General features: G+C 45.2%; 1 protein-coding gene and 1 long non-coding RNA gene across 3 annotated transcripts in view; one reads left to right on the top strand and one right to left on the bottom strand.

The window, feature by feature from the left end:
- Positions 1 to 5,537: 5,537 nt before the first annotated feature.
- Positions 5,538 to 10,098, bottom strand: LOC309356696. The gene is made up of 2 exons (XR_014162889.1): positions 8,611 to 10,098; positions 5,538 to 6,577 (listed from the first exon to the last, which is right to left on the bottom strand). It is a non-coding gene; the product is annotated as an uncharacterized lncRNA (long non-coding RNA).
- Positions 10,099 to 16,314: 6,216 nt separating this feature from the next.
- The window catches only part of ENTREP2 (endosomal transmembrane epsin interactor 2), a 210,035-nt gene continuing 201,194 nt past the window's right edge, over positions 16,315 to 25,155 (top strand). Inside the window, exon 1 of one of the 2 annotated variants that reach the window (XM_081887677.1) lies at positions 16,315 to 16,544. In XM_081887677.1, the coding sequence (XP_081743803.1) occupies positions 16,341 to 16,544 (204 nt within the window). In that variant the 5' untranslated portion in view covers positions 16,315 to 16,340. The remainder of the gene's footprint in view (positions 16,545 to 25,155) is intronic. The other variant, XM_081887676.1, reaches the window with a different exon arrangement.

The following is a 25,155-nucleotide window of genomic DNA, read 5'->3' as shown; positions in this document are numbered from 1 at the left end:
CTTTTAAAGCCATCCTGCCGGAGTGAGTTCCATAGAGTACCGTATTTTTCACCCCATAGGACGCACTTTTTCCCCTCCAAAAATGAAGGGGAAATGTGTGTGTGTCCTATGGGGCGAATGCAGGCTTTCGCTGAAGCCTGGAGAGCGAGAGGCATCGGTGCGCACCGACCCCTCTCACTCTCCAGGCTTCAGGAAGCTATCCACAAGCCTTGCAAGCCCGGCGGGAGGTCCCACTGAGCGCGCGAGGCTTGGGGCGGCAGCCTGCCGCTGGAAGCATGCGGAGCCCTCCGGAGGGCTACCCATGCTTCGGGCGAGTGTGCAAGCCTTTTGCGCCTGGCGGGAGGTCCCGCTGGGCGCGCGAGGCTTGGGGCGGCAGCCGGCAGCCCAAAGCATGCGGAGCCCTCCGGAAGGTGCCCCGTGCTTCGGGCAGGTGTGTGCAAGGCTTGGGGCCCTATAGGACGAAAAATACAGTAATTCTGTGTGGCATGAAGACAGTCTTTCTCTTGTTTGCCCTGAATCTTCCAACATTCAGCTTCATTGGATGTCCTAGTGTTAATGCAGTGGCCTAGTGCGCTCTTATTCTCCTCATGCAAATATTGCCCACTGTCTCCTGCTTCCCCCCACCACATGCCCCCATCTCTGTAGCCTGACACTGGAAGACTCTTTCTGTGTGCTGAAGAGCCCTGGAAGAGTAGAGTTCTAGATAATGTGTGAGACCTTTTGAGTTGAACAGGCTCTCCAGGGTTGGGGGTCTGTGGGAGGGGCCACCCGGCGGTCCCGGCTGTCCCCCATATGCAATGGTAATCTGGTGGTGCTGAGAGGAGTGCCTTGCATCAGAAGAGGGAAGGCAGAGTGTGCAGGGTCCCTCTCGTCCATGAGGCTGAGAGATCCTTCTCCTCTCCTGGAACCTTTCCACCCCAGATGGCCATAAGGAGAACTTGTAGCTAGAACTGCAGTACTTCAGAGCTACACTTCCCAAAGGGGTAACAGTGAATCCCTTTTCACAGGGAATTCTGAGAACTGTAGTTCTGTGAGGGGGAAGGGGAGGGGCTTGTCTCACCTCCTTAGTAAGCCACAGCTCCCAGACTGCACTGGGGAAGCTGTGACTATTGCAAGTGGCATCCTAGCACTTTAAACCCATGGTGTGAATGTGGCCCCAGAGCCCTACACGGAGCTGAAGACATTAGAAGTTTTCCACTTGCACCTGAAATAGCCTGTTTGCATCAAGCTTCCTTGCTAGTTCCAAGGTGGGTTGAGTTTGAGAAAAGCAGGTGTTTAAGAACAAAAACAAAAGCTGGAGACAAATGAATATTGTGCCTGGACTAGTCCCTCTCAGAAAGGAGAGAAAGAGAGAGAACTGCTCTTGGCTACATGAGGAACAATTTGCTCTCTTCCATTTTAGTGGGCTCCAATCTCTCTTCTCTGGGCTTACAGTGATGCTCTTGCTGATGTCTGATTGGCCAGCTTATTAGTAGACCTGCTCTTGGATGGTTATCACCCACTTGGTACCCTGGGAAGCCAGCCTTTCCTCTCATCTATTATGGTTAAGGAGCACAGAGTACAGTGCTGATTCGGGCTAATAGCATCCACAGGGATCATTGCTGTACTGAGAGCCCCCAAATATCTCATTTCAATAAGACAGAGCCCTTTTATCCCCAGGATGCAAAAAGTAAGACCCAGTGACTCCTTGGACTGTAAATTATTTCAGCCTTTTAAGATGATGACAGCACTTCTGCTCCATCCGAAGGAGACAGTCCTTGGGGGGGGGGGTGATTAAGTTACAGAATGAATGCAATGGATGTGTGGAATCGATAGCATTATAACCACCACTGAGTACATGCAAGCCTTTCTTTGCACTCCTAGCCTTGATATGAAGATGCCTTTGCAAGGGAGGGAAAGACAGGCAGAAACCCTTGAAAGTGTGTGTGTGTGTGTGTGTGTGTGTGTGTGTGTGTGTGTGTGTGTATATAAATCAATATATAAATGTATGTAGTCTTAGTGGAGCAGCCTCCACAGCATACAATAGCCAAACTCTTCCAATACTTAGTGATCCTCTCTCCTCCTGATGCTTTATCTATCCCACAAGCTCTTCCCCGATACACTGAAGACTGTTTTCAGGGAGGATTCCCTTATTGTTCCTATACTTATTTCTTCATTTCTCTTTATCACTTAATTTGTATTGTATTGTGTGGTGCTGTTCTCCCTTCCACCACCACCCTGCTTCAGGAAATAAAATTACATGTGTGTTGTTGTTAAGTTAGTAACCATGAGGCAGGGAGCCAGGCTAGCATCCCAACCAAAGCCCCTTATTTTCTCTCATGTAAGTGAACAGTGTTATTTACTCATATATGGAAATAGTCACTGTTGCATTAGGAACACCAGGTTGCAAGGAATGCCCCCCCCCCCCGCTCACAATAACCAGCACCCCCAGCATGCATCACCAACAACAGTCTTGTAGGGAAGTACACAATATTTCTCTCCTTCACGGAGCCCTCAGGCACATCGTGCATTACCTCCCTGCTTTGCTCTTTGCTATATATATAAGCCTTGCTTCCTTGCATACCCCACCCATTTTAAGGACTGGTACTTTGCCAGCTCTGTAATAGGTTTTGCTTCCTAGTGAATCTCCAGGTTGGAAAGTGCAGCAAAAAATCCTGGATGCCAAAGTGATGTTCTAGGATAAACATCGAGGGAACATCACATCTGCAGAAAGCAAGCCATAGAAGCCACATGAGCCCAGGGAGCAAACCAGGTTATCCTCTGAGCTCCTTCTGCAAAAGAATGGGGGGGGGGGCTAGAAACGAACTTCTGGGAGTTCCATGCAGTTTAATGGGCTGCAAGATGGCCCAGGAGTTATAGGACCAGCAGAAAAAGGGTGAGAAGCCTGACTGGGAAGTGTAGCCTTTGGCAGCCTGTTGCTCTCCAGAAGTCCCATCAGCCCCAGCCAAAGTGTCTGGAGGGCACCAGGTTGGCAAAGGCTGCATAGCAGCTGCAGATACAAATAATTCTGAGACTTCCCAACTCCTGGGCAGTCTGAAGTTTGGGGTCAAATATATTGCATGGTCCAGGGTGGCCCAGTATCACCCGTTCTCCCCTTTCTCGTAAGAACTTTATTTTTTAAAATCTCCTAGTACTGTAAATACATTTATCTTTTCTGTTATGTTTAACGCACATATCTATACACGTAAATTATATTCTATGCAAATTTGTGTTGTGAGGCTGTTGCCAGAGGGCTTTAAGCCCCTTGTGTCACCCTTGGGCTCTGAGAGAGGCTTCTTCTCTCCATTGCTTCAATGTTATCCGGTGAAGGTCAGGGCTGCCTCTTGGGTTGCCTTTTGTTTTGTGGGAGGGATTCAAGGACATACCCAAAGTATAGGTTGCCATAATTAAAGCACATGATATTGCTCTGTTGGCCTTTTTGCTGTTAGGAAAGTGATGGGGGAAATGCATTAGAAAGTTCCGAATGAATGAATGATGAATGACAAGATATATAAACACCTTGCAAGAACATTATGATGAATGTGCATTGACATAGGACTTGCCCATGAAGTTAGACTGGAGGTTTAATGAAGTGCAGACATAGTCTAACTATGCATAAGCTTTTTCACCAGCAAATCATGTTGAATGCTCAATAATCGGCACCTGGAGGAGTCCCATATGAATGCTGCAGTGTTTTTCCATATTGCCATCAGCACTACTTTGCATTGCTGTTTGAGGTTGATTGTGGGTCGTCCCCCCCCCCCCGAGAGAGAGAGAATTCTGTGACACTCATATGAGTAATGGAAACCTGCTCTCTTCATTGCTCAGACTGAAAGATGCCTGTAGACGTTGATTCTACACTGCCAAGTTTCAGCAAACTCACTTTTCTATTTTTAGGAAACCTGTCTGAGACTCTGTGAAGCAGACTGATGCACAGTCTTTAGGTCATCTCTGGAATTATATGCTTTTCATCTGCTACCAAACAAGAATTGTATCCTGTGCCTCCAACAGAGTGAGTGAAGTTGCCTCTCCTGCAACTTTTTGATGGTCCAAGGACAGTTTCCTTTGTGAGAAATAGTTGAGGCTTGGAGGAGACAATGGCAGTGGTCCCAATTTATCATCCCCTTGAAAAACCTGGTTCTTGCCCACCTTACTGACAGTTCCCTTCATTTTACTAATAGTTTTGGGAAAGAAACTGATGGGAAGCATCTCTGTCCCCGCCCCCTTTCCTGTCCTTGAAATTGAGGGAGACAACCTGAAGAGATAAATCCCTAAGAATCCTCCCCATTGCTCCTGCCTTTCACTGACTCTGCAGAGTGAAGCCACAGGGGGTAAGCCCTCAACAGGTGGAGCATATGCACCTGCCCTTTCCAGCACTGGGGTGGCACTGGCAGAGCAGGGCCACCTCCCCAATCCTTCTGATTCTGTGTGCAACATTGGACACTTCCTTCTATTATGTACATGGACTGGTTTCAGACACAGGACATTCCCAGATCTACCTGTTTAGGGAAGTTTTTAATGACTGATGTTTTAATGTATTTTTAATCTTTTGTTGGAAGCTGCCCAGAGTGGCTGGGGAAACTCAGCCAGATGGATGGGGTATAAATAATAAATTGTTGTTGCTAGATACCTGGAGATGCTGGGGATTGAATGAGACCTCTGCATGCAACACAGGTGCTCTACCCACTGAGCTAAGGCCCTTCCCCCACACCAGCAAGAAACCCAGGACAGAAGAGCACGTGTGAGACTTGGAACAGTTGACCAGGTAGAGCAAGTAGAGGCTAGAAAGCCCCCTTAGGGGGGCCTCTGACTGCTGGAAGGATCGGCTGCTTCAGGGAGCCACTCAGCCAGGAATCCCTTAAAAATGTATTCTTAAGCTGAATGTCTCTCAATGGACGATGCAGAGGTGTTTGTAAGCCTCTGGTTTCTTTGTGGATGGGATGTTGCCTACTGTGCAAAGATATGAGTCATGTCAGTTGCTGACATACAATCTACTTGTATTTCCACCCTCTTTGCCTCTGACCTGCACCCACCATAGACATGTGGTGCCCATGATGGGATGTGGCTCTCAGATTAAAAAAGGATCCTCACCCGGATGTGATGGGCACAGGATTAGGCTAAGACCCAGGAAGGATCGTCTCTAACCTATATACACCGAGGCTGAGGCTCTAGTCAGTTGACTGTGGGAAGAAGAGAAGAAGAGTTTGGATTTGATATCCCGCTTTATCACTACCCGAAGGAGTCTCAAAGCGGCTAACATTCTCCTTTCCCTTCCTCCCCCACAACAAACACTCTGTAAGGTGAGTGGGGCTGAGAGACTTCAGAGAAGTGTGACTGGCCCAAGGTCACCCAGCAGCTGCAGGTGGAGGAGCGGAGACTCGAACCCGGTTCCCCAGATTACGAGTCTACCACTCTTCACCACTACACCACACTGGCTCCTGGGAATGGTGAAAGCAGACCCAACCCCTGTTCTCTTCCCTTGTTCTAGGCCTGGACCAAAAGGCACACCAAGTGTGACACAGCTTCTTTCATTTTCATAGTTTCATGAATTTGACACATTATCATTTTATTTATTTATTGGATGTGTTTATAAACCCCTCTCATTAACTGAGAAAAAGGCTTCTGGAGTGGTTTACAATGCTCATCAATGAAATAGTCTCTGCCCTCAGGTTTTACAAGCTAAAAGTCATGGCACAAAAGGAAAAAGGACTTGGAGGGGGATGAAAAATAGACGACTCAGGCACTAAGGCTTAGTTACAAAGTCTTTACAAGTGCTCTTTCTGTCAGCGAGTGGGGAAGCAAGCTCCCTGGAGCTTTGGGTCCCCTTGCAGATGGGAGACTCTGTGTGCTCCTCTTCAAGTTCTCCATGTGGTTTATTGCCCCACAAGGGGCAATATTTGCACATTGTTTGTTGATCAGGTGTTGATGCAGTACATTTCCCCACAGATGAAAATCAAACAAACATCAATGGCCACATGCCAATTACTGTTGCCAGACTTACAAGTCAAGCTGGGAGCTTTTATTGCTTGTTTCCTCCAATGATGGAGCAGATAGCCTCTGGCAATTGCCCCTTGAGCCAAGAGTCCCTCCAAGCCTAGCTAATCCACCTAGTTGCTGCCTCCAAATCCAGCTCAGGCACCTCTCCATGCACTCCCCAAACCTGTGAAAGAAGGTACTGTCTGTGCATTAAGAAACTGCTCCAAGCCCTTCCTGGTGCAAATTATTAGCAATGAGAAGCATGTACAGTACTGTATAATCGGGGCATCTGACAATTGCAGGCGTGTCCGGCTATCATGTTAGAGAACAGAGGTCCTAGAACGGCAACATTCGGATAGATTCTGTTATTGACTTTGGGCACCATGGCTTCCTTTCAAAGCAGGGAGAGCAACCCGTTCTGAGTTCAGCCCTGGGCAGGGTCAACTGACAGGAGCTTTGAATGGGATTCTGCAGGGCACGCAATGCAGCATTATACCAAGTGAGGCAGGATCAACAGCAGCTGAAGGTCTGCCTTTGAAGCCTCATGTTCTTCAGGCGCTCAAATGAAGTCTGATGACCGATAAGAGAGCGGATGGAGTGATCCCGCCGTCATATTTCTGAACTGCAAAGGAAAAAAATTAAAGGGTAAAGGAAGCACACTTTAGTGCTCTTTTAATGGCAGCTAAAAGACTTTGACATCAAAGGGAGTCCAAGGAAGTTGGTTAAATCTTTTCCATAATTATCACTGTTAATACGCTGCTGCTGCTGCTGCTGTTGTTGTTGTTGTTGTTGTTGTTGTTGTTATTTTGCTGTCCTTGCTACCTGGCTTATCCTGGCTCTTTTGTCCTTGCTGTTTTGCTTTCATTGTTGTTTAATTGTTTTATTGCCATTTTTATGGGACTTGCCACTTTGGCCAGATATGGAGAAGAAAAACCAATTATTTTATTTATTTATTTTCCATATTTTATATCCCACCTTCTTCTCCCAGGAGCTCAAATTGGTGTTCATAGCTCCCCCCCCCCACTGAATCTTTACAACAACCCTGTGAGGTAGGTTAGGCTGAAAGGCAGCGACTGACTCCAAGGTCACCCAGTGAGCTTCCTTGCTGAGTGAGGATTTGAACCCTGGTGTTCCAGGTCCTGTCTGACACTCGAACCACTTAACCACATTTTTTAGTCTTCTGTTGGAGGGTTGGGCTCCCCTACTGGATAATGGCCTGGTGTAAGATGTGCCTCAATAATAGTATTTCCCAACATATAAATATATGGTAATCATATTAAGAAATGCATGTTTGAATTAAAGGTGGTCCTGGCCTTGCAAAGGCGGAGGATATTGAACCACAGAAGCCAATGTCATTATTCCATAGGCCTGGGGGGGGGGGAGAGTCTGCTTTGGCTACAAAATTTTGAATGCTTGGCTGCTTGAGCATCTTGGGAAGCAACACCACAGAATGGAGCAAAGATAAATGCATTTAAAACAAAAAACAAAACAAAAACCTCTAGATATATTAGGCATCCATTCATAAAACGCTTGATGCAAATGGAATGAGCGGTTCCTCCTGGTACCAAAATTTCATTAGCTTGACATCAGACAGATGCAATCAAAGTTTTCTTATAATTCATCCTCTGGGAAAGCGGGCATTGCTCCAACTGCTGACGAAGCCAATTTTATCTTTTCCAAAAGTAGCACATTGGAGGGTAACTACTCACGGTCAGGACCTGTGAGCATTGATATACTGAACTCTGCCGCTAGGTTTGTTTATGGCCTTGGCGGCATTACCTCTGCAGATGCTCCCTGATTCTATTCAAAGGGGTTTCTGTGAAAGGGACAGAGCTGAAATAGTATTCTAACACTTGACACATTTTATCAGAGAGAGTGAGAGAAAATTGTGGAGTTGGAAGTGATCCTGAGGGTCACCTAGTCCAACCCCCTGAAACTGAAATTGAAATACTTTATTGCCACTTGTACAACTTGTATACAGTGAGATTACACGAGCACCCCCAACTCAGCTCTCTTAGCCTTAATTCCCCTCGTTTACTGACGCACACCCACCAAACCCAAAAGTCAGTTGCCCTGTTGTTATCTTTTCATTCAGCAGCCTAACAGCCCACGGATAGAAGCTGTTTTTTACCCTGTCGGTGCGACTAATCATGCTTCTGTATCTTCTGCCTGAGGGCAGGAGATCAAGAAAGTGCCGGCCAGGATGTGAATCATCCCTGAGAATTTTCTTCACTCTCCTGAGGCAACGTTCTTCCGCTATTTCATCCAGTGGATTCACGGGACAGCCCATAATACCTGCAATGCAGGACTATGCAGCTGTCTCATACGGGGATTGAACCTGCAACCTTGATGTTATCAGTGTGGGAACGTTTATATAATTTAGCAGAGTTTAAACCATCCCCTGCTTGAGTTTATGCAGCAACAGGCGGGTTGCTAACTTGTTTGAGTCCTTTCAATAATTATACCTTCCTGGTTGATAATCCCTTTCAGTCCCTCTTAAAGAAAACACACATGAATCTGAATCATATTAACATAAACTACTTTACTATCAGATTCATTCAGGTTGTCAGCCTGAAGGCAGACTTAGGTTACATAACTGATAAACTATATACTAGATAGTAGTGAATCATGAGAAGACTACATCCAAGCAGTTACCAGTTAACACTCCTTGCAGCAACCGACCAGCAGACAAACTGCCTGCCACATAGAGGCAGTTAGTCCTCTCAGTATGTTGGACTTGCCTGACAGCATTATATCCCACAAACCCCTTCTCAGGCAATACAACATTAATAAATTAAACAACTTTAATCTACTACGCAAAGTCTGAGTTTTTCTTGTAAACTCTGGAAACTTTTCTTAGTCAGAGGCTGTATTAGAATGTCAGCAGTCATCTCTTTGGTGCTGCAATAACATAGTTCCACAAGTCCACTTTGAATCATGTCACGGATATAGTGGTGCTTCACCCCAATGTGTTTTGATCTTGCGTGGAACTTCTCATTCTGAGATAATTTCATGCAACTTTGATTATCTTCCAGCAGTTTGACAGGTACCTTGCTCACCAACCCAAAATCTTTAATGAGTTGATCCAACCAGGCAACCACTGTGCATGCTTCCTAAGCTGCAACATATTCTGCTTCTTTGGAAGATAATGCTACACATTTCTGCCTATAACTACCCCATGAAATAGGTCCATCCCCAAACATAAATACATACCTAGATGTGGATTTATAATCAACATTGTCACTACCCAATCTGCATCAGTATACCCAAACAAACTAGGATTACTGACAGATGGTAATCTTATAATACATAGTACCCTTTAGATACCTCACCACCCTTTTTATACCTGCCCAATCATACTCAGTGGGAGCATTTACTTTCCTATTAAGTATCCCCACTGCACTGGCAATATCAGGTCTACATGTGATCACTAAATACAAAAGTTTACCAATAATTGATCTATATTCATTATTGTCTGGCAACGGCTTTGAGTTCTGCTGATTCTTTAAGAAATCAGTGGCCATGGGTGTAGCAACTGTGTTTGCATCTTGTATTTGCATGCATTCAATAAGTTATTGAATCTTTTGCCTTTGATTAAGAAGAAACATCTTCTTTGTTAAGATGTTTTACAATTTGTGCATAGTCTTTTTCATTTGATGTAGCAATAGTCAAGTCATCTACAAATGCTAAGACGTATGAGAATTGTCCATTACTTGACTTACTATACAAACACTTATCAGCATGACCCTCCTTATAACCAAGCTGCGTCAGCATTCTATGCAATTTTTGGTTCCGGGCTCTAGCAGCCTGCTTGAGACCATAAAGACCCTTTTGCAGCTTGCAAACTAAATGTGCCTGATGTGGTTTTATAAAACCTTTAGGTTGACACATATAAATTTCTTCTGAAATTTGTCCGTGTAGAAAAGTTGTAGCAATGTCAATATGTTTCACTTGCAACTGCTTGGAGGCTGCGATACTTAGAAGCATCCTCACATTGCTGCATCTCACGGTTGGTGCAAAAACCTCATCATAATCTTCACCATATTGTTGTGAAAATCCTTGTGCTACAAGTCTGGCTTTGTGGTGTTGCACTTCTCCTTCTGCCCCCTTCTTAACCTTGAACACCCACTTACTGCCAATGGCCTTCTTACCGGGAGGTAGCTCAGTGAGAGTCCAGGTTTTATTCTGATGCAGTGCATCCATCTCCTCCTGTGCGGCCTTCTTCCAGAGACTGGCTTGTGCATCTGGCATCTTCTCTATCTCTTCCCATGTGGAAGGTTCCTGTGGAAACGCCAACCCTGTGAAGTAGGACAGTCTTCTTGGTGGGACACCTTTGTTAGTTCTGGATGAGCGTCTGACCTCTGATACTGCAACCACATCAGCTTCCTCATCCTCCTCCAACACTGGCATGCCTCCATCCGAGTCCTCCTCTTTGTCTCTGATGCCACCAGGAATCTGGTCCTCTGCAACTTCTACACTGGAAGACAGATCAGGACTTTGCTGGGTATTGAAGGAAAATACACAAGATCTTTAATCTTTTCTGTGTCTTCAAATAAAATACTATTCTTAGTATCAGCTTTACTGTGTTCATCAAAATACCGTATTTTTTGCCCTATAGGACGCACTTTTTCCCCTCCAAAAATGAAGGGGAAATGTGTGTGCGTCCTATGGGGCGAATGCAGGCTTTCGCTGAAGCCTGGAGAGTGAGGGGTGTCGGTGCGCACTACACCACACCTGGGGGGGGAAATAATTTTTTCTTTATTCCCCAACCCCAAAAAAACTAGGTGCCTCCTATGGGCCGGCGCGCCCTATGGGGCAAAAAATACAGTACACTGCATGGTATACATTTATCTTACCAGTGTGTAAGTCCATAATTCTGTATCCCTTGCCTCCAGAAGCGTACCCCACAAGGATACCGGCTTGCGCTCTGGAATCAAGCTTGTGTCTGTGTTCTTTAGGTAAAGGTAAAGGTACCCCTGCCCGTACGGGCCAGTCGTGTCCGACTCTAGGGTTGTGCGCCCATCTCACTTAAGAGGCCGGGGGCCAGCGCAACTAAATGACTAAACAACAACAACAAAGGCAGTGAAGATTATATTTTTGAGATGTCTAGTGGAATTTTTGAAAAGTGATCTAGGATGAGGCTTGCCTGTTCTAAATGAACATAATTTTGTACACTGGAAGCAATGCTTAATAGCACTTCTAGATGTGAAAGGCGTCCTCGATGCTATAAAAGCCCCTGACCTACAAGCACGGATGAGGGTGATTTACAAGAGTTTGGGAAGAAAAGAATAGGAAAGCCAGATTAATCATTTTGAATGGACTTCGCGATGAACACCTCTCAATGATAAATTCTGAAGAAACTGCATCTCAAATTTTAAATGATATTGAGCGCATGTTTGGGGATTAAGTAAGCCCTCCCTTCCCTCAGAGGTTACAGTAACTTAAGGCAGTGATCTCCCTGGAAAAGACCCTGATGTTGGGAAAGATGGAGGGCAGAAGGAGAAGGGGACGACAGAGGACGAGATGGTGGGACAGTGTACCAGCATGAGTTTGACCAAACTACAAGAGGCAGTGAAAGACAGGAGGGCCTGGCGTGCTCTGGTCCACACTAAGTCGTTTTGCTCTCCCAACACACCAAATATTCCATTTGATTCCTCATTTTAAATTTTTTATCTAGACATTCGTCAGACTTCTTTCTACCAAAAATTATTGAGCTGAGAGTATTAGTTCTGAAATTTGTAACCTAAGCAGATTTGCTACTGAAGACCCTTGTTCATCAGTTCTATATTTAAAAATATCATCTAGGCATTCCCTAAGTTTTTCTTTTTCTTAATTCTGTCAGCTCTTACTGCTTCTAGCTATGAGTCTAAGGTTTAGCATTTTGGGTTGTTTTTACTCTTGTTTTTAAATGCTTTGTTTCTGTAAGTCGCTTTGAGGTTACCTTTCTGAAGAAGTGACTAATAATAAATATGAATAATAACAAAAACTTTCAAGTAACGGGATGGGAGCGGCTTTTTTCTGAGCACTGCCCTGGACTCTTCCCTATAAAACACACAGAATCAAGTATTTCCCTTCCAACAGGAAAAAATGCACTTTGACACGACTGGGATTTTTATTTCTGCCCACTTTCTCAAAGCTGAGAACTTAGTAAGGATTAGCTTCTCCTCTTATCCTCCATCTTTACAGGTGGCATTTTTTGTATGCTAGGTGTGTAACTGAGTCATCAGAAAGCACAAGTAGAAGCAGGAGCAATGTCACCTTGCCTTGGACAGCAGCTATCTAGCCAGAGGGCTTAAAAGTACAGTGTCTAAGAAGGGGAGCTGGTGACTCAGGAAAGTTATCTCCCTCTCTCTATAAGATGCTGGAGATCTGCAGCCAAAGATCTGGCTATTTCAAAATGATATGTGAATTTTTGCCTTCCTCAGGGGAACTTTGGAAGATAGGCTGTCAGAAGAATGGTCCACCTTGCTCAGAATTGTGAGGGGGCAACATCTGGCCAGGGAGCCCAGCGGGACCTAAATTAGCACAATGTTGTCGTCCCTCCCCCCCCCCCCGCCTTATGCCTGAGGCGATATATGAAGTCGGGCTATGGAGCAAGTAAAGCTGCACCTCCTTGATGAAAGGAGGGTTTGCAGAGTACCTGAAACCACGTTGGCAAAGGACGTGGGGTTTGCAAATACCACCCAATGGCTGATCAGTGTAGCTAGGCTCTCAGCAGAATGTGCCTAGTTCTACAGTTCTACAGTTTATGACTGTTTCATAATTTATGACAATTTAGAATTTAAATGTATTTTCATTGTAATATTTGATACTTCCAGCTGATGAAGGTGAATACATCGAAACAGGGCCCTGTCCTGATTTCCAATCCATAACTTGACTTCTGCTCTATGATTGAAACTGAGTCTCCATCTGCAAGCTGATAAATTATAAGGATCAACATTATTGTCGAGTGAAAAAGAGAAAATCTTTGTAACGAATTATTGTGTTATACATATCTCTTTGAGTTTGAAATCTCTGTTAGAGTTTGTAATCTCTATTATAATACATACTTTTGAATAGATTAGTTTTTGTTACTATTGACTATTGAATTGTGAGTAGGGACCACTCCCACTATTGAAACCTACATTGGTCTCAGTTCTTGGTGTGCTTTTTTTCTCAGCAGAATGTTGAGTTCTACAGTTCAGTAGGCTGCTTTACTAAGGAGGAGGTCTGGGCATGCTCAGAATGCAAGAATAATTCTAACTGGTCTGCAAAACTGCCAGGGCTTCAGAGTCAAAAGCCCACACAATTTGGGAGTGGGTTGGCTGGATTACCTATAAGGATGCAAATGGATATATATAGATCTAAGCAAGTGTCTGGGGCTGCCCTAGCAATTGCTATATGAATATGGTTTTCTGCCTTGAGATGTTTGGGTTTGGGTGGGAATAGTTTGGGACTGGGATTGGCAGAAGTGGATGTAGCAGTTCAAGTGGAAGGTCAGGGAGTATGCAGGTAACAGGAAATCGCCTAGTTTTCTTTTTTATTTTGGGGAAAACTTTTAACTCCTCTCCCATTTAAGCTCCATGCCCAGGTGACCAGCCTCCCATTGGCAGCAAGTGTATTGTAGCCATGCCAGCTTCCCACATTTTTGTGGGGAAGTTGTGACACTGAACATGTTTTTTTACGGGAAGGAGAAGGACCGTAGCTCCATGTAGGCAAAGCCTTCACTGGCTGCTGGAGGAAGCAACCAAATAATGGTTGATTTTTAAAAAACCCAACAGTTACCTAGTTGTATCTCCAACCCAGACGTTGGAGGTACTGAAGTCTACATGGCAGTGTTTTCCAAACTGCATCGCAGGAACCTTTGGAGCAGCTCATGGAGACCAGCGATGGTGGGGAGCTTGCTGGCCACCACTGCAGATCTTCTCTGGCAAGGACAGGGGTGGGTTATCTTCTTCTTTTTATAGTATTCTTCACTGGTTTACACACTTTTATAGATTTTAACTAACCATTTCAAACATTAAAATAAAAGGTTCTTTTGAACCTTCGGACCTTCTTTCCTCCCTGCATTTTAAGCTGTATTTTAATTAACTGTTTGTTTGTTGTTTTCTTCCTATTACAATTACCGGTACTTTAATTCATATTTGGTGTTAGCCGCCTTGAGCCTGGCCCAAATATAAATAAATTATATTATTATTATTATTATTATTATTATTATTAATGGGTTCCATATTTAAGATTATTATTTTTTTGCATCTTTTACCATTATCCATCTGTTATATATCCAGTTACCATACTTAATTCCACATTACAAGTGTCATTACGTCACTGCCAATGATTTTAACTGTTTACAGTGGTCTTTTAAATAAATTAAGAATTTACTCCAGTCTTTTAAAAAATACATGATCTTCCTGGTTTCAGATCTTCCCCATCACTTTCACCATCTCCATGGGTTTCGTCTGCCATTCTTCTTTTGTTGGTACTTCTCCTTCCTTCCATCTCTGGGCTGGTAGCATTCTCGCTGCCGTCGTTGCATACATAAAAAGTATTTTATCCTCTCTTGGTATCTCTTTTTATACCTAACAAAAAGGTTTCTGGTTTTTTAACAAAAGTATTTTTAAACATTTTATTTAATTCATTATATATCATTTCCCAGAAAGCCTTTACCAGTGTACATGTCCACCACATATGGCAAAAAGTACCCTCCTTCACGTTGCATTGACAACACAGATTTGAACCCGTTTTGTACATTTTTGCAATTTTACTCCGTGTTAGATACCAACAATACATCATTTTCATATACCGGTAGTTTTCTTTTAATGAACAGCATGCAGTAAATTTTATTTCCTTTCCATAACTTTTCCCAAGATGAAAGTTGGATATTATACCCAAATGCTCTAGCCCAATGTATCATCACTGCCTTGACTTCTTCATCTTTTGTATACCATTCCAAAAGTAGTTTGTACATTTTTGACAGCGCTTTCACATTATTCGCAGATCTATTTCAAATCTTGATCTCACTGTATCAAAACTTTTTTTGTCTACCTTAAAAAAATTGTTTAGTGATACTGTAACCAATCCATTAATAATTCTCTTATATCTTCAATTTTTCTCCATTTTAGTTGGTCTTCTGCCTCTATTAACAAATCTTCATAGGTGGCCCAATCCCCTCTCATATTTAATATTTTAACTGAAATTGCTTCCCGTGGAGAGCGCCATCATGGTGTTCTCTGTTCTAGTAAGTTTTTGTATCTATCCCATACCTCATAGATTGATTTTCTTCAGGAATCCTTTATGTGCTTTTGTTTTATCATACCATAAATATGCGTGCCACCCAAACCTGTTATCATGACCTTCCAAATCTAATAGATCTGTATTTTTTAACAAAATCCATTCCTACAATATAACTTCAAATCTGGCAAGAAGCAGCCCCCCCTTTCTTTAGAAAATTAGTAACTTATATTTTATTCTTGGTTTCTTCCCCTGCCAGATCAAGTTGGATATTTTTTTTTTCTGCCATTCTCTGGTGTGTCCCTTCCCATTTATCAGGGGTATAGATTGAAATAAAAATAGCATCCTTGGTAGCACATTCATTTTTAGAGCAGATATTCTTCCCCAAAATGATAGTTTCATCCTTCCCCACACCTCCAGATCTCTCTTAACTTCTTTCAGGTATATAATTATCCTTAAATATATTTATGTTTTCAGCAGTTAACCATACCCCTCAAGATTTAATCTTTCTTTCTACGTTTATTTCTGTGATCTGTTGGAACAGGTGTGGCTTATCTTCCAGGGACCCGCTCCTTTCTCCTGCCCCGAGCAAGGCCTCAGCGGAGGACCACGGCCAGCCCGCCTCGGCTGAACGCTGCAGGCTTTAGGAAGCTGCCTTACACCAAGGCGGGCCATCCGGACACGGACTGGCAGCGTCTCTCCGGAGCTTCGGGCCGGAGACTCTGCCCCGCCCGCCCCGAAATGCCCGGCTCCCCTTCGCGGGGGGGGGGGGGGCGGGGCGTCTCTCTCAGGCCCCTCCTCGGCCGGGGGGGCGGGGGGAGCGGCGGCGGCGGCGGCGCTGCAGCACCTGCCCGGCCGGCCGGCGCGGAGGCTGCGCGGCGCCTGAGGGGAAGGAGGCGCTGGAGGCGGAGGCGGCGCCCGAGGGAGCTGAGGGGAGCCTGGAGCGGCCATGCCGCCCGCCGAGGGGCTCCGGCGGCGGCCGCGCGCGCAATGAGGGGCCCGGCGGCCATGGGCGAGGGCGGCCATGGGCGGCGCGGCTCCCCCTCGCGCTGCGCTCCGGGCCGGCGTGGCGGGCTGGGCTGAGGCGCGCTGGGTAGCGGCGCCGGGCCGGGGAGATGCCTGTGGCCGGGCGAAGGCGCAGCGCCGCCGCCGCCGCCGCCGCCGCGCTGAGGACGATGCCGCCTTTGGCGGGGGCTCCTCCGCGCTCGCTGAGCCTCTCCCGCCTGCGCGAGTTCCGCACCCGCTCGCGGATCATGCTGGCCCTCGGCGTCACCCAGATGGTCCTGGGCTGCCTCATCGTGGCCGTCAGCTTCGCCGCCCTGGCGCTCACCACCTCGGCCCGCGTCCGGCACTCCTGCCCCTTCTGGGCCGGCTTCTCGGTAAGGCGCTCTCGGCCTTTCTCCGCGGGGCGGGAGGCGGGAGCCCGGCAAGCTCCTTCGCCCCTCGGGGTTCCCGGGCTGGCGGGGTCGCCTTCGGGTCCCGCGGCGCGCTTCCCTCCGAGGGGAGCCTCCAGGCTCCGGGGCAGTCTACCTCGGAGAAGGGAGCCGGGGAGCCGGGGAGGGAGGCGGGTCCTTGGTTTGACCTAGGAAGGCTGAGCCGCGCTCCTGAGACGGGTCTCCCGCCCCGCTTTGCCCGAGGAGGCCCGGGGAGCTCCTGCCTTCAGGCGCAGTAGGTCGGGGAACATCCGGAGGGCATTGGCCGCGTCCCTGTTCTGGGCTCCTTGGTGGCATCTAGTTGATCCCTCTGGGAAGCAGCTTGTTTCACGAGGTTGATCTTTAGTCTAATACAAAAAGCATTTCTAAGGTGACACTGCTCAGGGCAGTTTTCTCATCCTTTTTAAACCCCTGTCCTAACACACACACACCACACATATGCTTCAGATCTGGCTCTCCTAATGATTTTGTCGAATTTCCAAATGGATTGGGATTTTGTGGTGTTTATTTTTTAATTTTAGATTGCACTTTTTAATTTAAAAAATTCCCCTCACCTGCCCTCTGAGATCTTCCTATCCTACCCCCTGTGAGGGTGGGGTGGCTCGAGACCTCTGGGTTCCACTAGGTGCTTCTGCTGCTGCCGCCTTCTGAAGAAGGGTTCAGTGTAACTGGATTCAAAATGTATTCTCTGAACTTGGTTTTGCATCCTGGGCAAGGGCATTGGGATAATTCGGTAGCAGCGATATTACACCTCTCCTCAGAAGTTCATTTAATTTGACAAAGACCTTTCGTTTACAGAATTCATAGCACAAAAATACATAGACGTTAACCTTGCTGAAATGAATCATTGTTTTATTTTCATGCATTGGACTGAGGTGTTACCTTCTCTTTGTTCTGTTTTCTTGGAGTATCATTTATTTAAGAACTAGGAAGAGTCAAGCAGGTAAGAGTCAGCAGGGTAAAATCCTTTGCTAGCCTGCAGATAAAAAGATGGTCAGCTCCCACCTGAAGGTCCTGCCCTGAGAGAAGGAGGTGCCCATCTGGGCATCCCAGTTCAGCTGAAAGGACTTTTGAAGCACCTTTACTAGATAGGCATAAGTCCAAAGGACTTAATTTAACTAAATGGGGCTGTTACATTGCAGGAGGAGCCCCAGATTTGACCAGTGTCAGGGGACAAAGCCATTGTAAGGGGATTGTATTTTGTGAGTGGTCATTGTGCTTATTTTACATACAGAGCAGTTTTACATGAATTGCTTGCATTTTTGCATTTCATTACTGTCTAACTCCCATCTTTTACAATTCTTCTATACCCCTGTATGTATATTTATTTATTTATTTATTATTGCAATAAAATCCCACCTTCTTTTGCCCAAGGAGCTCAAGGTAGCATACATGGGTCTCTTCCTCCTCCTCATTTAATCCCCACAACAACCTTGTGAGGTAAGTGAGGCTGAGAGGCAGGTCTGGCTCATTGTCACCCTGTGAGCTTCATGACCAAGTGGTAATTTGAACCCTGGTCTCCCATATCCTAGTCTGCCACTCTAACCACTACACCACACTGGCTGCCTGCCTGTCCACGTAAGGCTTATGCCATCATAACTGTTAGCCTGCAATCCAAATGGCAGGTACCTGAGTGTCAGCCCCATTGACTCAAACAGGACTCACTTCTAAGTAGACATGGTTAGGATTGTTAATTTTTTTTAATTTATTTTTTTAATGCAAATTTGTTGCAGGAATAAATTTGTTGCAGAAAGGTACCACAAGGGTCTTTGTCATTTTTGCTGCAAAGCAGGTCAAACAGTTACACCACTAGAGAGAATTCCTCATTTGCCCACCTTCCCTTTTTCAGATTGCTCATGTTAGGATCCTGGAGATTTTGTTTTCTTTTAAACAAAAAGTTTGAATTACCAGTTTCAAGTAGGAAGTGTCCATAGGACCTACAGTACTGGCAAAAGGAGGGAATGTGTTGCTTCACTTCTGTGGATGGACTGAAGTACCGGTAGTTTGAAGAGGTTTGCAGAATAAACTGCCCAGAGTGAATGGATTGTTCTCTGAGCCTAAGCATGACTTGAGTTGCAATTTCTTCTGCTGAGGATCATATTTTTTATTAATCTGTTAAGAAATTGCCCAAGAGAAGCAGATATTCACTACTGCTTTGCTTTCATGCTCTTTTCAGCAAACAGAAGGCAACTTTGAAAAAATGAAGCTAGATCACTCAGTATTTGTAGGATTCCTTAAAAGGACCATCTCTTAGCTTGCTTGGTGTTAATCTAGTCTGTTATTAAAAGTTTCCTAACGGCAAAGCCCTAAGTGTGTGCTTCATTTCATTATCTAAATATAGCAAATATTAGAGAGGACTTGTACTGTTTTATTTAATTTTTCATCCAGTGAAGATGAGGAGAGTGTACTGCTAGGGAAATCAAAATGTTTGAGATATGATGGAGTTAATGTTGGAAGGAAAAATGACTTTATTTGCAAATCAAGTTTTGCTTTTATTCTGATCCCCCTCCTGCTATGGATTCCATTTCTGTCTCTTGCTTTCTTCCTTGTCCCCATACACCTTTCTGTGTTCATTGCAGAGTAATGGATTGAGTAATCAAGTTCCATTCTGGAGCCTTCAGTGCTGCAAAAACATGGGCATGCAGCTGAAGACAGGCTGAGGGCCCAGAAGTTTAACTCAGAACTTTGACCCATCAGCACCCACTTAAACTGGCATAATTGAGTTGGAAACTGGTTTACACCTTGAACTTTGGGAAGTTGCCATCCTCTGAGGGTTGGGGCAGGAGTGTAACAAAGAGACTGAACTCTTGACCCAGAAAGTCCCCAATTTCAGCCTCAGCAACCCCTCCCAATCTGCAATATGAGGGTTGGGGAAAATAATACTAAGCAATCTTACATGGTTTACAGCTAGGTAGTGTCCCAGTGAACCACAGTTAACCTTAACTATAGTTTAAAGGGTCTTGGTGGACCACAAGCTGAACGTGAGTCAACAGTGTGATGCAGCAGCCAAAAAAGCTAATGCTATTCTAGGCTGCATCAAGAGAAGTCTAGTGTCCAGATCAAGGGAAGTCACAGTCCCACTCTCTTCTGCCTTGGTCAGACCACACCTGGAATACTGTGTCCAATTCTCGGCTCCACAATTTAAGAAGGATGTTGACAAGCTGAAACTTGTGCCAAGGAGGGAGACCAAGATGATCAAGGGTCTGGAAACTAAGCAATACGAGGAGAGCTTGAAGGAGCTGGCTATGCTGAGCCTGGAAAAGAGGAGACTGAGAAGAGATACGATACCCATCTTCAAATATCTGAAGGGCTGTCACATGGAGGAGGGAACAAGCTTGTTTTCTGCTGCTCTGGAGGGGAGAACTCGAACCAATGGCTTCAAGTTACAAGAAAGGACATTCTGACCAAACACCAGGAATAACTTTCTGACAGTAAGAGCTGTTTGACAGTGGAACAGACTTCCTGGAAAGGTGGTGGACTCTCCTTCCTTGGAGGTTTTTAAGCAGAGCTTGGATGACCATCTGTAATTAATGCTTTAGCTGAGATTCCTGCATTCTAGGGGGTTGGCCTAGATGACCCTTGGGGTCCCTTCTATGCTCTTCCTAGGCTTGCTGCCCACACAAATAGGGACTAGAGGGTTGTGCCAAAGGTTTTGTGGAATTGATGAGTCTTGTAAGAGGCATGCTTTTCAACTCAGCTTGATCTGCAGAAAATCTCAGGGGCCACCAAGTTACAATAATTAAGATTAATATTATTATTGCATTTGTATCCCACCTTTTTCTCAAAGGTGGCACAGGTGGTTCTCCTGCCTCCTCATTTAATCCTCACAACAACCTCGCACAGTAGGTTAGGCTGAGATGCCATGACTGGCCCAGGGTGAGCTTCATGGCCAAGTGAGGATTTGAGCCTAGGTAGGTCTCTCCCAGGTCCTAGTCCAACACTCTAAGCCACTGTGCCAAACTGGCTTCTGAGAACAGAGGGCAGGAGCAGATTGTATCTCTAAAAGTAGGTTGAAAGGGTGGAGGGAAGTGATTATTCCACTTAAAATAGACAAGTCTGCTCTGTCTGTATGTTCTGATAAAACATTTAAGGTTACTTTCATTCTTACATGTGTTTGTGAACTTGCCATAAGTTGATTATCTCAGAAGTACTTCAGCTCTAGCTAGGTCTGCCTTTCACTTAGCAACTCCGTTATTGCACAGCTGATTTTGCTTAATCTGATAGCTCTCATCATGAGCAACCTTTTAGGCAACTCATGCAAGGGATGGGGGTGGCCAGAGGCAAAGGTGAATGAGCAATGCAGCACTGCTATTTTCCTTGAAGCTTGAATTTGTTTTATTCTCACCGAAAAAATGGAAACTAGACATTCTGTTGTGGCAATCAAAACCTATGTGAAATATACTTGGAGTCCTGTAGTGATTTCATGCTCTTTATTGTAGCTTGTAAAACAGTGATTGAATTGCCCCCCAAACCTCAGGCTTTTATATACAATATTTACACAATGAGTCCTGTCTGATTGGCTAATTCTGCTTCCCTCCTGGAGCCTGATTGGTCTTTTCCTGCAAGCCAATCAGTTGTTGCATTCTAGGATCCTACTTGCCTATTGTTCTAGGATCCAAGGTTAGTACATAACAGTATGTTTGGCGATTAGCTTATATCCTGAGTTTCTAATCCTGGGTGCATTACAGCCATGCAGAACTCAGAAGTTTCCCAACACCCACCTCCCCACATGTCTCTCCACCCAGGCTAGCAACAGGCATGGGTAAGTTATATTTTAATACTAGGCACTACTGCTCCTGTTTGTGTTGCTCACCAAACTCTTGCCCAACCTCTTCTTCCTCTACAGCTCCCCCCCTGCATCCTCTCACAGCTCCTTCAAGCCCCCAGAGCAGGGTCAATGGTGGAGTTGGCCTGAGCATGTGGGAAAGTCCTGAGGGGTGAATAGGGAGGCCTCGAGCTCTCTGCTTGGCCCCTGAGTGTGGGGTCCCCCACGCCGTCCGTTGCAACTCCTTCAGAGCAAATCTGAACAAACAATTCCCTCCATAATGCAAATGAAGACCAACACTTAGAGTAGAAATTCATCACCCACAAAGATAAAGCTGAGGTGCACAAATGGAAGCTCTAAAAATAAGCACTGGATGTCATCCTTCCAAATGACTTATCTTGAGAGTTGCGCTCTGTTTGGAGGGGTCCTGGTGTTTAGGTAGTTTCTGGAAGTCAACTGGATTTGTTCTTGGAGGCAGATTTGCCGCCTCTTCTCTCCCTGCATGTCTCCCACAGACTGAGCCTGGGAGAGGAGCAGGGGCTTGTGTAGGTTGATTTAAAGACTGGATCTGGTGCGATGTGGGTGGTGCTCTGGTCAAGGAATGGCTGTCTGTAAAGAGACTTTGCACCTACTTTCCCAGTCAGCTTGTAAATTACACACATTGTCAAGTCCTCCTGATTTTTATGGGCAGCTGTGGTGGAAATAAGAGAATTATGTCCATGTTGTGCTTTGGGTGGCTGTTCCACTGAGAGTTTTTGTTGCTCTTTTGTCCAGTGGGTAAACTGGGCTGTGGAATCGGAGCACTTTCCATTTGACTTAATTATAACCATCTGGTCCCTCTCCTGACCTCTTCTCTGTGACCAGGCTCATGAGATACGGTATGTAAAATCACTTTAAGCAGAAAGGCAAACAGTTGCCCTGAAGCTGGCGCTCTCCGTTATTTCCTGACCTGGTAATAATCAGGGCTATGTGCATAGGCCATGGCAACACGGAATGAGGAAAAATACATCTTTCTGTGAATCTCAGCTTTTGTTTAACAAAAAGAAGGGTGTGCTTTTAGCCCTCATGGATGCAGATATGTACTTGAAGGGCTCCTGGGATTTCAATGTGCGGACAGAAATGAACAGGGTCTCCGGTAGGTTGGTCCAGGAGTTCAATGACCTGTCTCTCCTCCTGACTATCAGAACCAGAATAAATGGTGCTGGCAGTAAACCAGCGCAGACTGAAGTATGCAGAATGTTAATCTTTGCATAAATCAAGTAGGAGAGTCTGGCTTGTCTAGCTGCTTGTGCAGAGGGTATTTAACTCTGATAAGTAACTTCCCAACTACATGTGGTCACCTCAGAGTGCCTCCTAAAAATAATGTCATTTGCTTTTCCTGGTACATCAGTCTTTTGCAGGCCCTGCCCACTGGTGGGGCAGGGGGAGGTGCCCACCTCTGAGTGGTGGAAGCCCAAGGGGGCACTGGCCTCGCCACTGCTGCCCACCCTGCCGTCTCCACCAGCAGCAGAGAAGTGCCGTTGGCAGCAGTTTTCAGGAAGATATTGCCAGGATCTTGTGAGATCTCATAGAACACATGAAATCTTGTAAGACTTTGGCAAGATCTCACCAGAAACTACTGGTGCTTCACTAGGATTGTCCAAGCAACAAACTAGTTTAAAATACTTGTGAAAATACATCACAACATACCGGTATTTAAAACTGGCAGTTAAAATATAATTTGCCCTGGCAGCAGTCCAGTGGCTAGCCTCATCTGCACCTCAGTTTCCAAAGGCTTGTCTGAACAGGAATGTATTAGGCTGGTGGCAGAAAGATAGCAGAGAGGGAGAGAGCCAGTCTCAGCTCTCTTGGGAGGGAATCTCACAATATGGGGGCAGCCACAGAAAAGGCTGTTTCTCATATCACTGCCAACTGTGCCTCTGTTATGGTGGTGACAGAGTGGAGGTGCTCACCTGAGGATCTTATCACCTGGCCAGGTTCGTATGGGGAGATACAATCTTTCAGGTAGACTGGCTGCTCGCTGCTTGATCCTACATGTGTTCACTCACAAGTAAATGCCATAGAGCTCTCGTTACTATTTATTAATGTATATACCACACAATCACCGGTGGCTTTTATGCTTTTGTGCCTGTTATGAAAAAGACACATAATTAAAGTGCACAGTAAAACTGTTTAATCAAAATATTGAAATAAACACCCAGAATTAAAATGCACAATCAAACAAGCCTATTAAAACAGCACAACAATAATAAGAAGTTAAAGCAGCAAATGAAAAATGGGATGTTTAAGTCAGGAAACAGGTGTGTCTTCAAGAGCTGGTGGAATGCCAGTATTGATGGGGGCCTCTCATATTTCAGCAGGAGAAGCATTCCACAGCACTGGTGCCACCAGTGAAAAAGCCCACCTAGGTGTTAAAACAAGCCGATGATAATTGTGTTCAGTAGACCTCCCATCCAGGTTAGCATCTATTGCATTGCAGTCTTAATCCCTGAGATGCTTGCCAATTAGGTTTTATATCTGTTTTCTTTATATACATCAGGCTGTTGGCAGGAGACAAATACTGGAGGCTACATCTTTCTAGCTAGCACCAGATGGACCAGTCTAAATTTGGAACTTTGTTAGCATGTGTTGAATTTTGAAATTTTTGAAAGTGTCAGTACTGTTTTGTTCTCCCTGTTTCAGGGGCAGCTTGTAGTTCGATCAGTTTGGGAAAGAGGGTGCTGGAGCCTTAAGTTTCCAGACGGTGCTTATCCATTAGACAGCATCAGTCCCCCAGAACCCAACAACCCTTGTGGCTCTCCGGAGCTGTCTCTTACTAGTCACATGCCAAATTCAGTCTCCCTCCCCCCCCCCCCCGCTGCCCATTCTTACTGTTTCCCTTAGGTCTTACCCAGGTAGATGCATACATGTTTGGATTGGTAAGACGTTTATGGCAACTTGGATTGGTAAGACATTTATGGCAATTCCTAGATCAGGATAATTTGATCAGAGTTGTCCATGCATTGGTAACCTCATGGTTGGATTACTGCAGTGCAGTCTATGTGGGGCTACCCTTGGGCTGGCCAAGAGGCTGCAGCTGGTGCAGAAGGGGGTGGCTAGGCTGTTTGTGGGGGAAACCACACCCAGCACATAAGAGTTAGCTGGCAGGATTTGCATTGGCTGCTAATGTGCTACCAGGCCAAGTTCGAGGTGTTGGTACTAACATATGTCACTATACACATCAGGACCAGGTTATGAGAGAGACTACCTTATCCCTTATCATGTTCCCAATAGATCACTGCAGTCTGCAAAAAAATTTCTGCAAAAAAGCGTACTCCGTAGTGACTTGGAGAAGGGCTTCTATTGTGGACGCTCCTGTTCTGTGGAGCAGTATCTCTGCCAAGAAACCTTATTGGAACTTTTTGGAAATAGTTGAAAACGTTTCTGTTCCAACAGGTTTTCCCAGCTGGATAAATGGACCTTTCACCATGAGTGTCCACTGGTTAGGGTTTTAAATGAATTATTTGTATTTGTGTGTTTAACTTTTTAATTATCCCATGTGTTAATCACCTTGAGAGAGTTAGTTGTAATAATAATAATAATAATAATAATAATAATAATAATAATAATAATAATATTATAACATGTTGTCTATTCTAGTGGCTATCAGCCATAGTGGCTATCAGCCATATTAAGCAAACCCCTTTGGCTAATAAAATGCAGCAGGTACTTGAGAGACCATTTTGCATGTATCCAAAAGGAAGGCTCCCAAAACAAGTATTTCCTAGGGAGAGGAGGGTATGCTGTGTGACT

Source organism: Podarcis melisellensis (genome assembly GCF_964234715.1).
Source record: "Podarcis melisellensis genome assembly, chromosome: 14".
In the NCBI taxonomy this organism is placed as follows: Eukaryota; Metazoa; Chordata; class Lepidosauria; order Squamata; family Lacertidae; genus Podarcis; species Podarcis melisellensis.
The sequence above is the reverse complement of the archived record's forward strand: the minus strand, read 5'-3'. Positions and strand labels throughout refer to the sequence as shown.